The 18,597-nt window shown below is 43.7% G+C and overlaps 2 protein-coding genes across 2 annotated transcripts in view; one reads left to right on the plus strand and one right to left on the minus strand.

The window, feature by feature from the left end:
* POU5F1 (POU class 5 homeobox 1) overlaps positions 1-9,665 on the plus strand; it is a gene marked incomplete at both ends in the record, with an annotated part of 29,446 nt that extends 19,781 nt beyond the window's left edge. The window contains 3 exons of the mRNA XM_083351059.1: positions 154-284; positions 4,863-5,027; positions 9,375-9,665. Coding sequence (XP_083207185.1) covers positions 154-284; positions 4,863-5,027; positions 9,375-9,665 — 587 coding nt within the window. The remainder of the gene's footprint in view (positions 1-153; positions 285-4,862; positions 5,028-9,374) is intronic.
* A 6,881-nt stretch (positions 9,666-16,546) lies between these two features.
* The window catches only part of TCF19 (transcription factor 19), a gene marked incomplete at its 3' end in the record, with an annotated part of 5,117 nt that continues 3,066 nt past the window's right edge, over positions 16,547-18,597 (minus strand). The window contains 2 exon segments of the mRNA XM_083351060.1: positions 16,547-16,743; positions 16,746-16,780. Coding sequence (XP_083207186.1) covers positions 16,547-16,743; positions 16,746-16,780 — 232 coding nt within the window.

Genomic DNA, 18,597 nt, shown 5'->3' on the forward strand with positions numbered 1-18,597 from the left:
AAGCCTCTTGGAGTCAATGAGAGACTGAGTTCTGATATTTATAGGATTCTCTTCAATAAATGCTTACTGCAGATCAGCTTCTGACCTACTAGATTCCTCTTGTAAATATCGGTCTTCTTTCTTCCATTTATTTTTTGTCACTTACTCACGCAGGGAAAATGTTTAGTCAAACCACCATCTGCCGCTTTGAAGCTTTGCAACTCAGCTTCAAGAACATGTGTAAGCTGAAGCCTCTCCTTCAGCGTTGGCTTCAAGAGGCTGACGGCAACGAGAATTTGCAGGAGGTGAGTATGGATGCATGGATGTCATGTCTCCAGGACCTGAAAGAATTCTTCATTTGGGAGGCTTAAGTTATTAATTGTTACCAAGAATTATTAATAATGGCATCTCACTGAGAGTTCTGGGGAAATAGGAGCCTGTCTCTTTCCCAAGGAGTATAGAATTTAAAGGGTTTTGCTTAATGTTTGAAATGAAAAGAGCATCAATCCGAACTGTGGTGGTCCAGAATATCATGAACAATTTGTTATTTCAAAAAGGATCTGCTTATTGGAATTTTTTTTCAAAGCATCTCCTGAATGGTGAGACTGACACCCCCCCTCCAAAAAAAGGCAGGAACACTATCTATTTTCTCACATTTTACACATCCTGCAGTACGATTTTGACTTGGGAGTGATAAAATGAATTAATCGATGGAATCTCTCGGAGTTGTGGGTGCTCCATGACTGGAGGTTTTTCAAAAATAGACCAGACAATCATTTGACCAGGATGGTATAAGATCTCCTGCCTTGAGCCAGGGGATTGGACTAGAAGACCTCTGAGGTCCCTTACAGCCCTATGGTTCTGTGTTCTAAGCATGGGAAGAGCAGGCTGATGAAAAAGTTGCAAAGCTCATGTTTTGGCTGCAGTAGCAAAGGAAATTGGATGAATTTAGCTCAATGAAGATACAGTTTGGTTATGTAGATCAGCTTCCTCCATTCAATGCTTCCATGGATATATTCATCCATCCATCCATCCATCCATCCATCCATTCATTCACTGGGACTTGAATGGTTCTTATAGCAGGGGTTATCAATCTAATGCAGACATGTCAAACACAAGGCCTGGGGGCCAAATCTGGCCCGGGAAGTGGTTTCATGTGGCCCGCGAAGCCATCCTGGAAACAGTGAGGGAGCAGCCCCCGCTGCCTTGGCCCTGGCCCAGAGACCCTCCTCCTGCCAGAGACCCTCAGATCTGTCCCACTCCTGCCCAGGCCCCCATAGGCACCCTTGATGCGAACGATGTAGAGCTGGCCACGCCCACCCAGTAGGCCATATGCACTCTAGCCACGCCCACCCAGTAGGCCATGCCCACCCTGGCCATACCCACCCGGCCCCCTGAGGGCAACTGCAATGCTGATGCGGCCCTCAGTGAAATTGAGTTTGACACCCCTGATCTAATGTCTCTCATGTCACTATTTAAAGCTTTCTAATAGCACTCATTAATTCCTTAGTAATGCTTAATTGAAATGTTCTGTAAGTATGCTACCACAGCATCAAAATCCACACACATTTTTTATTACCCTATTATTCATTTCTGCTATTTTATTACTAAATAGGAAGGGGAAGAAGCAGAAAGGGGAGGGACTCTTCCCTAAACAAAATTTTTTGCACCTTTTCTAAGGCAGAGTTGAGCAAGAACGAATGAAAAACCGGAAATAGCCCCCCAAAATGCAAGCATTACAAAAAGGTGGCAAAACAACTCAACCCAGAAAGACACCAAGTGAACAATAATTTGATTTTTTGCATATAGCGGAAAGGGTAATAAACAGGACACTGAATGATGGAATTTGAAGATACACTAAAAGAGGAGAAAAGAAATTTTAGAGAAATTGAACAAGGAATTTCTTTCTGTCTTCATTGTTGAAGATGTAGAGCATCCTTCAATGAGCTTTCTCAAGAAGGAAATCAGATGAACTGAGAGAGTGATGAAGTGAGAACCTTAATGGATCAATTAAAAATGGGCTTTATGTCCATCATTCTGGATAAAATGTTGAAAATATTAAAAGAGGAAAATAATTTTAACATTCAGAACAAATCTTGTTGAAAAGGAACTAAAGTGGCCCCCTCAAAGTCTTGTCTCATTAACTTTCTTTTTAGGATGTCAAAAAAACACACAACGTAAATGGGGTAATTTAGTAGACAGCATCCTTCTGCTTTCGACATTTCTCTCGTGTAAAGTTTGTAATCAAAATTCAACAGCCCTTAGATAAAAGGGAGATGCTTTCTAGAAAAAACAGAATAAAGACGAACCATTTTCAAATTAGCTATTCAAAAAAGAGTCCTTCATGGATCAACTGCTTTTTAAATGTTCAGGTGGAGAGTAAGATAAGGAGACTGCATTGGTTGATATTATCAGACAATTTTCATGGTAGTAAAATCTAAATGAGAGAACGTAAAACCCCACAAGGATTTTCCCAAGCTGGTGAATGGACTTCAGAAAAGCAAATACAGTCCAATACACATAAATGCAAAATGAGGCACACCAGCACGAAAAATTCAGCTTGCACATTCAATATTGGGACTTGAGCTGCCATGATTTTGGGATCCTGGTGGATAACATACTAACTCACGGTTTGCTGCTTTAAAAGGGGACATTCTATGCTTGGAATCACTGAGAATGGAATTTAGAATTAAACTTAACAATGAATGGAAAGATCACTCTTGGAATATTGCATTGACTTCTGGTCACAACATCTCCAGAAATATATTGTAGAGCTGGAATAAGGTGTGAACATGACACAGATATTCCTTGGTTAGGAAAGGGTAAAGATCATCCTTTAGAAAGGAATTGCAGAGACATTCAGAAGCCACCGTCCAGAGTTAAATTGTGAAAATTTAAAAACTGTAGTTGCCAATTTAGATAATTTTGAATGGGACAAATTCAGGTAGATCCAGGCTATCCATGGCTCCTAAACCAGGGGTCTTCAAACTTGGCCCTTTTATGATTTGTGGACTTCAACTCCCAGACTTGTGGACTTCAACTCAGCCAGCACGCTGGCTGAGGAATTTTGAGAGTTGAAGTCCAAAAGTCACAAAAGGGCCAAGTTTGAAGACCCCTGTCCTAAACTTTGTGGTTGTTTACTCTTCCTGAATCATAGGTAACAGCTGGTTCAGATTAACAGTAGAAGAAGCAATCAATCTCTGCTCTGGGCTGTTGAGCTTTCTAAGTGCATCTTGGCTGGCCGTTCTGCAAGGCAGAATTTTCATCTAGATCAAGGGTGTCAAACTCACAAGGTCCCGTGAAGTGTTGCGACGTATCACAGCTTTTTTTCCACTGCCGGCAATGGGGTGGGTGCAGTTTCTCTATGATGCATCCGGCCCACGGGCCAGCAGTTTGACACCCCTGATCTAGATAGTCCATTGACTTAATCTAGTAGAGATGCTCTTTTTATCTTGACATGGGAAAGAAAATGTGTGCAGATTTTGGAAGGAGGGGATGCAGAATTGGAGATGGTAGAGGAAATGGTGACTAGAAAGCTTCCTAGGTTTGGGAATAAGAGGAATATCCAGGTTGGATCTGTCGCTCATTGAAAAATGGGTCAAAGGGAGGGCTTTACAAAATGGGGAAGAGGGCAGCAGGTTTGAATGGAGGAATGGGATAATGTTAGGGTGATAAGGGCAGATAGTCCTTGATTTATAGCCATTAGTTTAGTAATCATTCGAAGTTACAACAGCAGCATTGGAAAAAGTGACTTACAACCATCTCCGCCTCCCCATGGTCACATGATCAAAATTCAGGCCTTGGCAATCATCATGCATTTATGATGGTTGCCCCATCTTTGGGTCATGTGATCGCCATTCACAACCTTTCCAACTGACTTCTGAAAGCAAAACTTAATAGGGGGAAGCCAGATTCACTTAATGATTGTGTGATTCGTTTAACATCGGCAATGATTTGCTTAACAGCCACGGCAAAAAAAAAAAAATGTAAAATCCAGTGTGACTCAACAACCGTGCTGCTTAGCCACAAAAGTGTTGAAATTCAATTGTGATCGTAAGTTGAACAATTACTTCTAGGCAAAAATGACAAGGATAGAGGGAGGGAGAAATAAGAAGACCAAAGGATGCCAAGGAAGAACGTTTAGACCAGGGGTCTTCAAACTCAGCCCTTTTATGACTCATGGACTTCAACTCCCAGAATTCCTCAGCCAGCATGCCTGGCTGAGAAATTCTGGGAGTTGAAGTCCATGACTCATAAAAGGGCCGAGTTTGAAGACCTCTGGTTTAGACTGTTGGGAATGGGACTTATCACAGCATAGGTTGCTCACTCTTGTAAGTAGCAGATCCTGGAGACATCTGAAGCGTGATCCAATCTGGGTCGGTCACCTCTATGTTCACACAGAGAAGTTCCTTGAAGATGGGCTCCAGCATGAATGCAAAAGCTCAGAAGAACAAACCTCTGGTCCCAGTGAATGACCCAGATTGGATCCTGCGATATTACCTTCATTTATGACATCTGAAGCGCTTCATGAACAGGGGTCCCCAAACTTTTGGGCACCAGGGACCGGTTCCGTGGAGAGAGATTTTTCCACAGACAGGAGAGTGCGTGGTTTTGTGTGCTGCCTGCATCCCGCAGATGAGGTTTTTCTTGTTTATGTGGACCGGTTGCTGGCACGCTGTGGCCCAGTACCGGTCCACGGACCAGGGGTTGGGGACCCCTGCCTTAGAAGAATCTGTATATTTAGCCCTTTTTGGTTTTTTTGCTCCCTCTGTGGCCGTGATAACTTTAAACGGAGGTGAAGAAGGCACTCTCTATTGGGTGGGTCAGAAGGCATTGTGATCTCCAAGCAGTGGCACCAAATATAGCTCTCATCCTCTGTGCAGCAGCTGTGCTCCATGGAGTCGGCCCTGATCCAGGCCCGGAAACGCAAGCGCACCAGCATTGAGAACAACGTGCGGGGTTCACTCGAGTCGTATTTTCTGCGCTGCCCCAAGCCCAACCTGCAGGAGATTTCACAGATTGCTGATGACCTCTGCCTGGAGAAGGATGTGAGTGATCCTCATCTTATTGCATTTCCCCAAACGCCCAACCATCTCAGCGCACTAAATCCTAGCTCTCCAGGATAAGAGATTTTGGGGCCCTGATTGGAAGTGTGAATACTTTTTTTTTTGGCTTTGTTTTGATTCAGAGCTTGGGAAAAATCAGGCTGACAGTTTTGAGTGGGTTGTGTTCCAAAAGAACAAAACACTTTTTTTAAAAAAATATATATATATATTTTACCTTGGCAAACAATGGAGATTTAAATTTCTTTTTCTGCCCTGGGATCAAAGAACAAGTTAGAGTGATAGTCTATTCGAAGTACTTCCAGCTACGAGAAAAATTGGTTTAGAACTGGGGTGTCAAACTCGCAACATCACGTGTCGCGACATATCGTGACTTTTTTTCCCATTGCCGGCAATGGGTGAGTGCGATTTTGCCATGACGCATCCGGCCTGCAGGCCAGCAGTTTGACACCCCTGATTATTATTTTTTAGGTTGGGTGATAGTACTCTGCACAGATTGCTTACTTTTTCAGGATAAAAGTAAAGGGAACAGAATGCTTACTGTAGAACCCATGGAACAAAGATATTCTGGCGTATTGTCAAAACAAGACAAAATGCCAAAATGTGAGGTATTTTCTTCTGTCAATCTGGAAAAACCTCAAGTGACGTAATAATCCTATGATTGTCATAGTAAACCTACCCTCTTTAATTTGAAAAAAGGTTTGCCTGTTGAATTACAGTTCCATTACACCTGATTGTAAGCACTCTTTTCAACTTGGTGGCAGTAAGATGTGCTGGACTGTAATTTCTGCAGTATAATTCTAACCCAGGATGCCAAGACGAGTTTTATTGAGTTGCAGAAAATATTTTTTTTCTCTTTCTGGCCATTGTTTATTGTTTATATATGTCAAGTTGAATTCGTTTCTGGCTCTTAACATTGTGGTGATGAGCCTAAAGCTCATCCCATCATACAACTCTTGAGATAGTGTTCTACTAACATCAACCAGACAGATGCCTCTGGAAATATATAAAGATCACAGCAACCTCTACTCATAATCTTTGTTCTAAGAACATATCTATGGAGATTGTTAACCATCCAGTCATGGCTGTCCCAAAGGCAACTGGACTTTCTTGGTTTTTCCTTTGAAAACATTTCTCTTCTCAGCTAAGAAGCTTCTTCTGTTCTCAGAACACATTATAAGAGCAATCCTGATGGATCAGTTCAGGTCCCATATAGCCTAGCTTCAATGTCCCATAATAGTCAGCCAGGTGCTAAGAAAAATACAGGCACGCATGAATCTTCTCGCTTGTGTTTCCAAGCATCTACAGGTAGTCCTCAACCTATGACCAGTCATTTAATGTTATGACAGACCCCAACAAAGGGACTTGCGTGACCCAGATGTGAAGTCCCAACATCTACCTTTACCCCCTACGGTCATGTGACCGTATTTTGGGCACTTGGCAGTTGACCCACATTTAGGGCCATTTGTACCACCCTGGGGTCATATTATTGATTTATGTTTTTCCCCAGGAACCAGCATGGTCTTCTGATTTCCAGAAAAACCCGCCCCATAACAAACAATGGGTTCATTTAATGACCATGGCTTTTAACAACCAGTGCAAAAAATAATCCATTGTTCCAGAGTGACTTGCTTTACACCCTCAATTACAGCCATAAATGGAGGACTACCTGAACTGTACACATAAGGGAAGTCCTACTGATTAAGTGAAACAAGATGTAGTGTCTTGATTGCACTGTTGCCACTTTCTGCACTCTTTTCCCAGCTCTGATTGTCAGTTATTTGGGAGATTACTTGACTGTTCACAATATTCTGTAGCTTCTGAAAGTTCTGAAACTTGACCTGGCCACGAACGAGGAGTGTATATCGGAGGTGGTGACCCTTGAGGTCCGAATGCAACGAAATTTCATTTTGATGTATGTCGATTGGTGTACATTCAAAGTGACAATGTTGTTATTACCATTACTACTACTACTACTAATTATTATTATTCCAAGAGTGGTTGCATTTGTGCCCATTTATGTGTTGGCATTATGCTAATTAAAAATTAAACACTACTCTACTGGCACATGATACTTAATTGATGAAATTGTTTGTATTTTGAGTCTCAAGTTCCTTTCTTCCATCATCCACAAATAATTTAGGTCCTAGGATACTTGGGTGTCAGTAGGGATATCTTCAGATAAAAGTTAGTCCTTGGGTCATTCGCTTAGGGATTGTTCAAAGTTAGTGGCATTTTAAAAAAAGTGACTTACAACTGGTCCTCTCACTTAAAACTGTTGCAGCATCCCTGTGATCACATGAGCAAAATTCAGTTGTTGGCAACTGTCTCATGTTTATGGTGGTTGCAGTGTCGTGATCACTTTTGCGACCTTCTGACAAGCAAAGTCAATGGGGAAGCCAGATTCACTTAACAACCGTGATACTGGCTTAGCTGAAGTGTTTCAGTGTGGCAAGAAAGATCATAAAATGGAGTAAAATTCACTTAACTGCCTCACTTAGCAATAGAAATTTTGGCCTCACTTAGGTTTGTAAGTCGAGGACTTCCTGTGTATATTTTCAAATGTATTATACCAGGGGTAGGCAACCTTGGCTCTTTTATGACTCGTGGACTTCAGCTCCCAGAATTCCTGAGCCAGTCAGGAATTCTGGGAGTTGAAGTCCACGAGTCATAAAAGAGCCAAGGTTGCCTACCCCTGTGCTATACCGTCTTCCCCAGTTTGCTGCCATCCAGTGATTTGGATTCTAATCCTCAAGAAAGGAAGGAAAACGCAGATAGCGCTATTGAGTCCTTGTTGCTCATTCCCAAATGGCTGCAAATGTTGTGTCTGCATCTGATGCGTGTCCAAAGCACTCTGGTGTGGACCTTTATTGTTGCCACAATTCTGAGGTGGGTGAAACTGGCAGCTATTTAAATCCCTTGGAAAGCCGACAAGCTTCCTTATGCTCTGTTTTCATTGGGCTTCGCATTTTGGCACAATTCATGTGGTTGGTTGCTGTCAAGCTTGAGGTGTTCTGTCAATCTAACCATTGCCATTTGGAAAACATGGATTATTGCTTAGCTCCCCAACCTGTGGGCCACATGAGTGGCTGGCTGGGGCGTGTGTGTGTGTGTGTGTGTGTGTGTGTGTGTGTGTGCAAAGCCTCACACGTTGCCCCCACATGTGACCCCACTCGTATGAGCAATGTGTGTGCACGTACATGTGTTAACCCCCCCCACACACACACACAACCATCCCTTCTTTCCCCCCCTCCCCCTTGCTCTGGCCTGCCAACCCCAAACGGTTGGGGAACTCTGGCTTAGCTGCTGCAGACTGAATCACGAGGGGTCCTTGGTGCTCTCTGAGCTTGGTTGTTTGCTTGCAGATGTTTCATTACCCAAACTAGGTAACATCATCAGTGGTCATAAACCAGGAGATTAACCTCAGATTTTCTTCTACTGTTGGGGCAGGTGATGTAGAGTCCTTCTAGAGCAGGGCTCTTCAAACCTGGCCCTTTTATGACTTGCGGACTTCACCTCCCAGAATTCCTCAGCCAGGCATGCCAGCTGAAGAATTCTGGGAGTTGGAAGTCCACAAGTCATAAAAGGGCCAAGTTTGAAGAGCCCTGTTCCAGAGGGTGGGCTGTGTAAGGAACTATGAGGAGAAGGCCATTGTGCAGAGCATTAGCACAGTCCTCTGTCTCTCAACGTTATCAGCTTTATCATAGGCCCTGGTGGCACAAGGGTTAGAATGCAGTATTGCAGGCGAACTCTGCCCACAGCAGGAGTTCATTACTGACGAGCCTCATGGTTGACACAGCCTTCCATCCTACCGAGGTCGGTAAAATGAGGACCCAGATTGTTGGAGGCAATACGCTGACATTGCAAACTACCCAGAGAGTGTTGTAAAGTGCTATGGGCCAGTATAAAGGTTCCCCTGCACATGTGTGCTAGTTGTTTCCAACTCTAGGGGCCGGTGCTCATCTCCGTATCAAAGCCGAAGAGCCAGCGCTTGTCCGAGGATGTCTCCGTGGTCATGTGGCCAGCATGACTAGACGCCAAAGGCGCACGGAACGCTGTTCCCTTCCCACCGTAGTGGTCCCTATTTTTCTACTTGCATTTTTTACGTGCTTTCGAACTGCTAGGTGGGCAGAAGCTGGGACGAGTAACAGGCGCTCAGTCTGTTACGCAGCACTCGGGATTCGACCCGCCAAACTGCCGACCTTCTGATCGACAAGCTCAGCGTCCTAACCCACTGAGCCACCGCGTCCCTTAAGGGCCAGTATATACAGTGAGTCTAAGCGCTCTTGCTATAACTTAACCCGTCCTTTGTCTCATCTCTCATCCCTGTAGGTAGTACGCGTCTGGTTTTGCAACCGCCGCCAGAAGGGCAAGCGCAACCTAGGAGCTGGGTCTCGGGATGAGTGCGATGGTCCTACCGTCCCCCAAGCATGTCCCCATGGGCCACTCCAAGCTCCGCCCCACGGGCTTGGCCCCGTCCATCACCAGCTGCCTCCACCGCCCCAGGGCTACAACACGACCACCTTTGCTACCGTTTACGTGCCCCAGTTCCACGAAGGAGATGTTTTTATCGCTCCCACCCCGACCTCGGCTGTAATGGGCCACCCAATGCATTCCACCTGAGGAGCCCATCTAGCCAACCTCGGCGTCTTTTAATTTTTAATCTCAGGGAGGTCCTCCAGCCATTTCCTTTCTATTTCTTAGATTTGTTATCCTTTAGGAAAGGAAGAGGCCAAAGCTTAGGCTTCTGTCCCTCTTTCTTTTTTTTACACTCAGGGATGCAGAACTTCTTGGTGAACTTCTTTTTTTAATCGGGTTTTGGTTTTTTTAAAAAAGATTTTTTTACAACGATTTCCTATATATTTGGAAAAAAGCAACAGCTGCTTCTGAAAGTGGCTCTCATTCCCAGCCCCTTTTTTCTCCTCAGGATCCGTATCAGCTGGTCTTTTTATTAGTTTGATGTGCACACAGTTGACTCAGCCCAAATCCAGATGCTTCTGTCTTCAAAGGACCGAGCAGATTTTTGGGGAATGGACCATAACTGGATGGCACTGACCACTTTTTAATTAATGCATGTTGAGATGGTAGGGCTTATAAAGGCTTCAGAGTGGGCTTTGTTCTCATAACTGTCCCTCACAAAGCCAGGTGATTTTGAGGTTCGCTTCTTGGTGAGCCTGAAAAATCCCATGGTTTTGCGATTTTCTTTGTGGAAACACAACTCCCCTGCAGATAGAAAGGACTCGGGTTTCATTTTTCTCCTCTCCCTCCCCATCCTATCGTTTAAAGTACAGGGGTAGGCACCCTCGGCTCTTTTATGACTCATGGACTTCAACTCCCAGAATTCCTCAGTCAGCATAGCTGACTGAGGAATTCTGGGAGTTGAAGTCCATGAGTCATAAAAGAGCCGAGGGTGCCTACCCCTGGTTTAGTACAACATTTCTTTGATGGGTGACCTACGTCAAAAGCATTCTTGTGTCCAAATGTCTACAACCTAACCAAGAAAAGGCCTTAACAAGCTTACTGAAATCTTTTGGCTTGGTTCTTTGTCCACCCTGCCACCCCAAGATAGAAAGCCCTCGACTGTGTCCCCAGAAACGTTCTCATTTGGACTTCGAGGGCCACTGCAGTCCTCAAAAATCCGATTTTAAATGATGCCCTTTTCTCCTGAGTACACCTCCTGCCCCTCTGGAAATCCACAATCTTTAAGACACAAGAACGCGTGGTGTGAGGTATATTTTGAGCAGGATATTTTTCAAGGAGCAGATGCCCATTTTTTGTCCCTGCCCTGCTACAAATGGAAAAGCAGGCCAATACATCAAAGGAAAAAACCAAACATGGAAAGGAAGCTAGCTCTAAAATATTGAAAGTCATACCCCGTTCCTCATTTCTTTCCTAACATACTGTTGTATCTGGCATGGGAGAAGAATGTTGGTGGCTGCATTATTTTAATCGTAACCTCATAATGAGTTAACTTTGTATCTGATTTTCCTAATTTGCTCAATTGTTTGCATGACATAAGAGGCCTCTATTAAAAAAATGTTGACTGACTTAACATAAGCATGAATGTGTGGTTTTTTTAAAAAAAAAAATCCGGAGTATCTTTGTATGAAGAAAGTTGCACTGGCCACAATTAAACCAACCAAATACCCCTTTTCTTTGTTGTCACGGCCTGTGGATTACTTCACACATCATACTAATTCAAATGGCCTAGTTTGCACACAACACCAATGCATGCTATGGATCAAGTGTTGCAAAATCAGGACACCAGGAGTTACTCAAACCATAGTCCAAAGCTTGTGGCCAATACCACACCATACATAAAAGGGCTATCCATAAGCATCAGGGGTCTTCAAACTTGGCCTTTTTATGACTTGTGGACTTCAAGTTCCAGAATTCCTCAGCCAGGCAATTGTGACTCAATTATGATGGTTGTGGTTATGTGATCTCCTTTGGCGACCTTCCGGGAAGCAAAGTCAATGGGGAAGCCAGATTCACTTAGCAACCATGTTACTAACACCTGCAGTGATTCATTTAACAACCATGGCAAGAAAGGGTGTAAAAACAACTCTCTTGACAACTGTCCTGCTTGGCGACAGAAATTTTGGGCTCCATTGTGATCATACATCAAGGACTAATTGTAATGACAAGCACCATTAGTTCCTACTCCATGCTTTCTAATCAATTGCCCATAAGGGGATTCTCCTGATTGCAACTTTTATTTGAGTATTGGCCACTTACCAAGTCATTTTGCAGAGAGGTCACTCTTCGGATGAGTCTTAGTATTAATACTCTTAAGTGCAGTACAAACCCCAGGGGTTGTGTTTGTCCACAACCACCACCATGGTAGATAGATTAGCCAAGAATGACTAGCCCCAAGTCCCCCAGCAAGCTGTAGTTACATAGGGTTACATATATTTTTTTGCTTATTGGCATAATTGCTGTCTAATTAATCAGATTTAGAATTTTGTTTATTATTCAGTTTCTGGGCTAGGTTTTTTTTTTCTTCTTGAAATTATTGGTTGATATTTTTTCTGGAAGCAAAGAGTAACTTTATCTTTTGACACCTGAAGTAGTAAAAGAGGGAGGGAAGGAAGGAATGAGTTAACATGATAAACAGTGACAGGTTTGGGCTCAGCATACTGTGAATTGTTCAACTCTGCTCAAAGCTTCATGTTATCTCAGCTTCCTCCTCAAATTTTCTAGATCACTTCCTATTATATTTCTGCAATTATGCCACTGGCATCCCAAATGCTAACGATGCACGGGGTTTTCTCTGCCAGTCCCTCCGAGGAGTTCAGGGGCACAAAAACACTCTTGAAACTCTTTCCAGCAAATCCCAGCTTTGGTATTTGTGGATTTCAATTCCCAGCATTCTCAGCAATGCCCACACTGGCTGAGGCATTAAGGGAACAGGTTGTTTTAAAAATTTAAATAATTAAATACACTCATGTGCGCCCCTCCCCCCAATTTACATGTGGTGAATCGAGGTGGCTTACAAAATTAAAACAAGGTTGAGGGACAGTTATTTAGGATAGGAAGAAAATACTGAACAAGCCCTGAATGTATCCAGTGGGATAAAATGACACGTTGGTTGAAAAAAAATGGAAGTAACAAAAATTAAACTGAGTTGTTTGAGGAGGGGAACTCTTTGCTGCAATATCTTTCAAGCAGATTTTTTTTAACATTGGGGTATTTGAGAATCTGCAGAATTTCTGCCAAATATGCTAGGCGCCTCAACTCGAGGTTTGCCATTGCTTAAATAATACAGGAAGTTCTTGACTTATGGTCTCAGTCAAGCTCAAAATTTCCCTTGTTAAACAAGACAGTCGTTAGGTGAGTTGTGCCTCATTTTACGACTTTTTTTTGTTTTTGGCCACAATTGTTATGGCTGCAGTTCTTAAACCGTTAAGCAGATCTGGCTTCCCCTATTGACTGTTTGTCAGAAGTCAGCTAGGACTTAAGAAATGATGATTCACGTCTCTCTCTCTCTCTCTCACACACACACACACACACACACACCGGGGACAGTGCGACTGTCAAAAATGCACGCCGGTTGGTGAGCACACAGTTTTGATCATGTGACAAGGATGCTGCACCTGTTGCAAGTGTGAAAAACGGTAACGAGTCACTCTGGTCGTTAAAACGAATGGTTTCATTGAGGATTACCTGTACTGTATTGAGCAAGACACCCATGAGGCCATTTCATATCAAAAAGGAACAGAACACTAAAAAAAAAATCACCCTCAACCCACCTTTTAAAGTTCTCACAAGGAGTTTGTAATACAAGATCCAAGCTGGGTTGGTCACCAGGACCAGAGGTTTTAGTCTTTCCAGTTATCAGAATGTGGGCTTTGGGTTGTTTTATGCCAGGGGTGGGGAACCTCGGCCATTTTATGACTTGTGGACTTCAACTCCCAGAATTCCTGAGCCAGCCATGCTGAGGGGAAAGGGAGAGGTTTCCAAGCTGAGCCATGCTGGCTCAGGAATTCTGGGAGTTGAAGTCCCCGAGTTATAAAAGAGCCAAGGTTCCCCACCCCTGCTCTATGTATAGTAATACACATTCTGGTAGAGAGACATTCCCTGAGGATGGGCTCCTGCACGACTGCGAAAGATTAAACCTCTGATCCCGGTGACCGACCCAGATTAGAATCCTGCAACCTTACCCTGGGGCACAGATAGTCCTCGACTTACAACGGTTCATTTAGCGACCGTTCCAAGTTATGGCCCTGAAAAAAGCAACTTAGGACCCTTTTTGACACTTATGACAGTTGCAGCATCCCCGTGATCACAATTCAGATGCTTGGCAACTGACTCATATTTATGACGGTTGCAGTGTCCCATGGTCACAGTGATCCCTTTTTGCAACCTTCTGAGAAGCAAAGTCCATGGGGGAAGCCAGATTCATTTTACAGCCGTGCGACTCACGTAACAAGTGCAGTGATTCAGTTAACAAACGTGGCAAGAAAAGGTTGCAAAATGGAGAAAAATTCAATGGAGCAACATAAATTTTGGGCTCGTTAAGTCGAGGACTACCTGCATTTGTGAACTTGGTAATATCTGAGATCACAATGAGGATGTTGAGCATTCTTTCAGCAGGTGAAAACCGTAATTACAGTGCCCTAAGATGGTTTTCAAGGAAAAACAGTTTGAACACCTCTAGTTCAGTCTTATCTCATTAATGCAACCACTAAGTTTGTAGTTTAGGTTTATTTCAATGCTAAGATCAAGCCTGTTGCAAGATGAGAAATATTGTTACAGGAAAAGAATACCCTTCCTTCCCCTAAAAAGGCAAAACAAGCTTGCCAAATGAACAAGAATAAAAATTTAATGCCTCTTTCCTAAATTACGGAAGTCTTTGGTTGAGTTTCTTGTTTGCTTCTGTGCAGCAATTTCCCTGTAAACCTCCGGAGTAGCTTTATTTTCATTTTGGCACATTAAAAAGCGGGCTAACCAGACTGAGTCACTAGAGGCAGCAAACGTGAGCAAATGCACCGCAGAGAAGTCTGATAGCGAAGCCAGGATGAACAGAAGCGGGATTGAAATTAAGAATCGCCTTTCTTTCTTAACTGCAAAGTGCTTTGGTTGACACATCTTGGAAAAAACAAAGCAGCCACTGGGGCGGAACCTATGGTTTACAGCAAATATCCTTTTTCGAGAAGGGTTCAGCTTTTGATCTGTTGTGTCTTTTGCTAGCAGAAACCTTGTATTTCAACAGATTTCCCCTGCAGATAGAGCCTGCTTCTAGCCCTTTCCCCAGGTTGAAAATTCTTCATTCTGTGGCTTGACCAGTCCCGTCTTCCCTCCTAAGCTGGAAGATACAGTTCGTTCCAGATGTGTAGCCGAGAGGCTGTTCAACATCTAGACAAGCAGATTCCCTGTCGTTTGGCATTGAGCTATAGCTAAGTACACAGCTGAATGAGGATTTCCAATTTTCCAAGGGGAAACGGTACCTCCCCAGTTTTCAGTCAAGTGAAGTGCCTATGTAGCCAGGATGATGCCTTGTGCATGCACATCTGCACGCATCTTATGCTTGCCTTTCATTTTACAGAATAGCTTCACTGTCTGCAAATAAGACACACAATGTACAGTGTGGATAATGCTGTAGGAACCTTCTGAGACCAACAAAGAAACACATTTGCCTTCCAAGATGCTACAAGACTAGTGCTTCTCAAACTTGGCAGCTTTAAGATGCGCAGACTTCAATTCCCAGAATTCCTCAGCCAGCCAGTCCACATATGCTGGCTGGGGAATTCTGGGAATTGAAGTCTGCCCATCTGAAAGCTGCCAAGGTTGAGAAAGAACTGTACCAGGCTGTTTCTTTTAACGCATAAGAGGAGCCGAGTTAGATCAGAAGGAGCGCTCAGTTATGTGTCTGCCTTATTAGCGTATAAAGTGCAAGGAGCTTTTTTTTTTTTTACAAAAGTCAAAAAGCAATCGCTAAAAGAGTAAAATCCTCCCACTAGTCTCAGCCCGCTGTTGGAGGCGAGAACAGAGGGTGAAAAGCGAGGATGGAAAACCTTTCCTTCCTTGTTGCTTTTGGTGTAACACTCAAGCAGACACCCTTCGCTTTAAATACGGACAAAGCAGTTGATGAACACTACCAGCCCCAGCCTCATCAATTCGAATAAAAGCCCGTTCATTTCTCTGGAATTTAGAACTCTTTTTTTTCCTTTTTTTCCTTTACTTCACCTTTTAACTCCATGCTTGCTTCTCCATCTGCCATTCCTACCACCACCACCCCACTTCCGCCAAAGGCTTGAGAAAGAGCAGGTGTCCCTCTTTCAAGGCAGATCCTATTCTTGGAAAATTGTCCCGTGCGTGAACTTAGTGAAGATTTGAAGAGTCTCAAATCTGGAGATGCAATCCTTGGAACGGCCTTCCCAAGTTTGCTTTTTCTGTGTTTTCTCCCTGTGGTAAAGGCACTGATGGCGATCAGACCACGTGGCGTGGATCAGAAAGGGGGTGCCAATCTGACCTTGGCCTATTCGGCTGTTTTTATGAATTTGTTGCCCAAGTCAACTGACGTATGGATTGTTCTTCCCTGCACATCTTCTGCAAGGCTTGAAGAATCAAAAGACTTCAGGAGTGGCACCTCTGCAGCAAGAGTCCATTGCATTGTTCTCCAGGCTCTTGTGGACCTTCTCCAGATGATCGACAGGTGGCAGTTTTACAACCCGATACATTCCCACAAACGCTAGCGTGGCATGTTCTCAGCACGGCAATGATTTCCCAAGAAACGGGGATGACAACTTTAGGAGTCTGTCTACGTGTCCCAGGTTGCTCACCCCATTGTGTCTAAGGGTGTGTGTGTGTGTTGTTCCTTTCTATGTAGCCACAGCTCACCCTATTCAATCTCTGCTTCCTTATCTTTGAAGGAAGGCTTGCCCTGTGCAAATTTTCAGTAGCCTACATGCACCCATCACGGATCTTTTATTTTATTTTTTTTAAAAAAATATCTTTTTGGTCACTGATGGGACCTGTTTTCTGTGGAGAATTTTCTGGCATTACGAACGGCAGGCAAGACACCGAAAATCCGCCTCTTTCGCCACACTGTAACTGCAACCCACACAGGCCACGTGGTACCAGGCGTCGCAGCCATCACACTGGACCCACTCCACTATCTCATCCTGGGGAAGACGGCAACGGGGAGCCGCACACCGCTCCAGGGCAGGCAGTGAGTGGGAGAAAAATTGGCCAGCACTTCCAAAGGATTCTTCCGAGGCCGGCCACGACGCTTTCTGGAAAGAACCCAAACAGAGATAACACATTGGTAACGTATCATAATCACCCAAGCTCATTTCCTGAAATAAGGGTCACACCTGCCCCAACTTAGATCTTTAGGAAAGAGAGACCCTCGACTCCATTTGGTTGTTGTGATAGGTTATTTTACTAAAGACAAGTGGTTGCAGCGAAAGTAAGGGTAGATCTGAGTATTCCTGAGTATGTCCAATAACATCCAGGTTTGATGTTTTGGGAACTGCTCTGAAGCTGGACGCCTCCCAGGACGGGTGTCCTTGATGGCTGGTTTATTCCGGTTTGACACTTCTGGTTCCTGTCAGCTTGCTTCCCTCCCCACTTTCATTCATCTTCTCTGCAGCCCAAGCTTCCCCAAATTCCTTCCCTCTCCCCTTTCAGTTTACAGCAGGATGCCAATGAAGCAAAGCGAAGCAACTGAAGAGGGCAGACCTGACAAATAGTCAAGATCCTATCAGAATTGTTCATTTAAAAACAAACATCTCCCACATCTTCTGTCAGGCCCTGTGGCAAAGGCTAACACTGATTCCAAGCCCAATTCCCAGAGTGTTCTTTAGCGAGATTTATTAAAAAAGAAAAAGAAAAAAGAACAGGACGGGTTTACAAGAATTCCAACATACGAAGCGTTTTCCATTTAGAACTAATCTATTCTCATGTGTATTAGGGACAAGGTGTTGTTGTTTTTTTAAAAGTTTGCTTCAAGTCACCTTTGTATGCCTGGGAAAGACTTTTTCCCCCACTGAAAGCAAGAGAAAGTTGTATTAAGAAAACAGTCTCCTAAATCTTTTATGATTTAGGCTGAGAACCAACCATTCCATCTTCTATTATTCAGTTTGCTGTGCTAAATTGTATTGTCTAAATTCCATTCAAGAGAGAATGGAGTTCACGTTTCCAGACTCAAAAGCCACCACGTGGGAGGAAAGAAGGGAAGGAGAGGTTAGAGTCGCAAAACTGGAGAAGACGCAGGAAAGGGCAATCAGGATAAATAAACAGGGTGTGGCTGTAGATTTCCTACAAGGAAAGATGAATCTGTTAGGCCTTTCTCTCACTGGAAGCTACTTCAGAGCCAGCCAATGCGAGACCTTTGTCACTAAGCACCTAATAAATACGTGAAATAGATGGTGATAATCACTTATTAGACCATTATATTATTCCTCTAAGACAGGGATCTTCAAACTTGGCCCTTTCATGACTTGTGGACTTCAACTCCCAGAATTCCTCAGCCAGGCACGCTGGCTGAGGAATTCTGGGAGTTGAAGTCCACAAGTCATAAAAGGGCCAAGTATGAAGACCCCTGAAAGGCCAAGATGATTTACAGCTTTCCTCTCATGTACAAGATAACAGAAGCAGGAAAAAGAGCCATTATATCTTTCTTGCCCTGCAGAACACAGAATGCGGGACAACCAAGGCTTCTCTTGGTCACCTCTGGTCAAAGCTAAGCAGAAGACCAAGGTAAATAACAGTAAAAAGCCAGTTTGGTTTAAATGGTTAAGGATGAGGCTAGAAACCAGTAGACTGTGAGTTCTCGTCCTGCCTTAGGCAGGAAAGCTGGCTAGGTGACTATGGGCCAGTCACTCTCCCTTAGCTCAACCTACCTCACAGGGTTGTTGTGGGAAAATAAGAGAAGTCTTGTGTGCATTTGCCGCCTTGAGTTATTTATCAGAATAATAAAGGCAGGATAAAAAGGCATAAATAAAAATGAAAGGGAGAAAAAAGAACAGAGCATAATTTGCATGTATAGCTTTTTTAAAAAACAAAATTCGGTCCCTGCATTATCACTATCCTGCTTAATCCAACAGCC

The sequence above is a fragment of the Vipera ursinii genome (genome assembly GCF_947247035.1).
Source record: "Vipera ursinii genome assembly, chromosome: 2".
NCBI lineage: Eukaryota > Metazoa > Chordata > Lepidosauria > Squamata > Viperidae > Vipera > Vipera ursinii.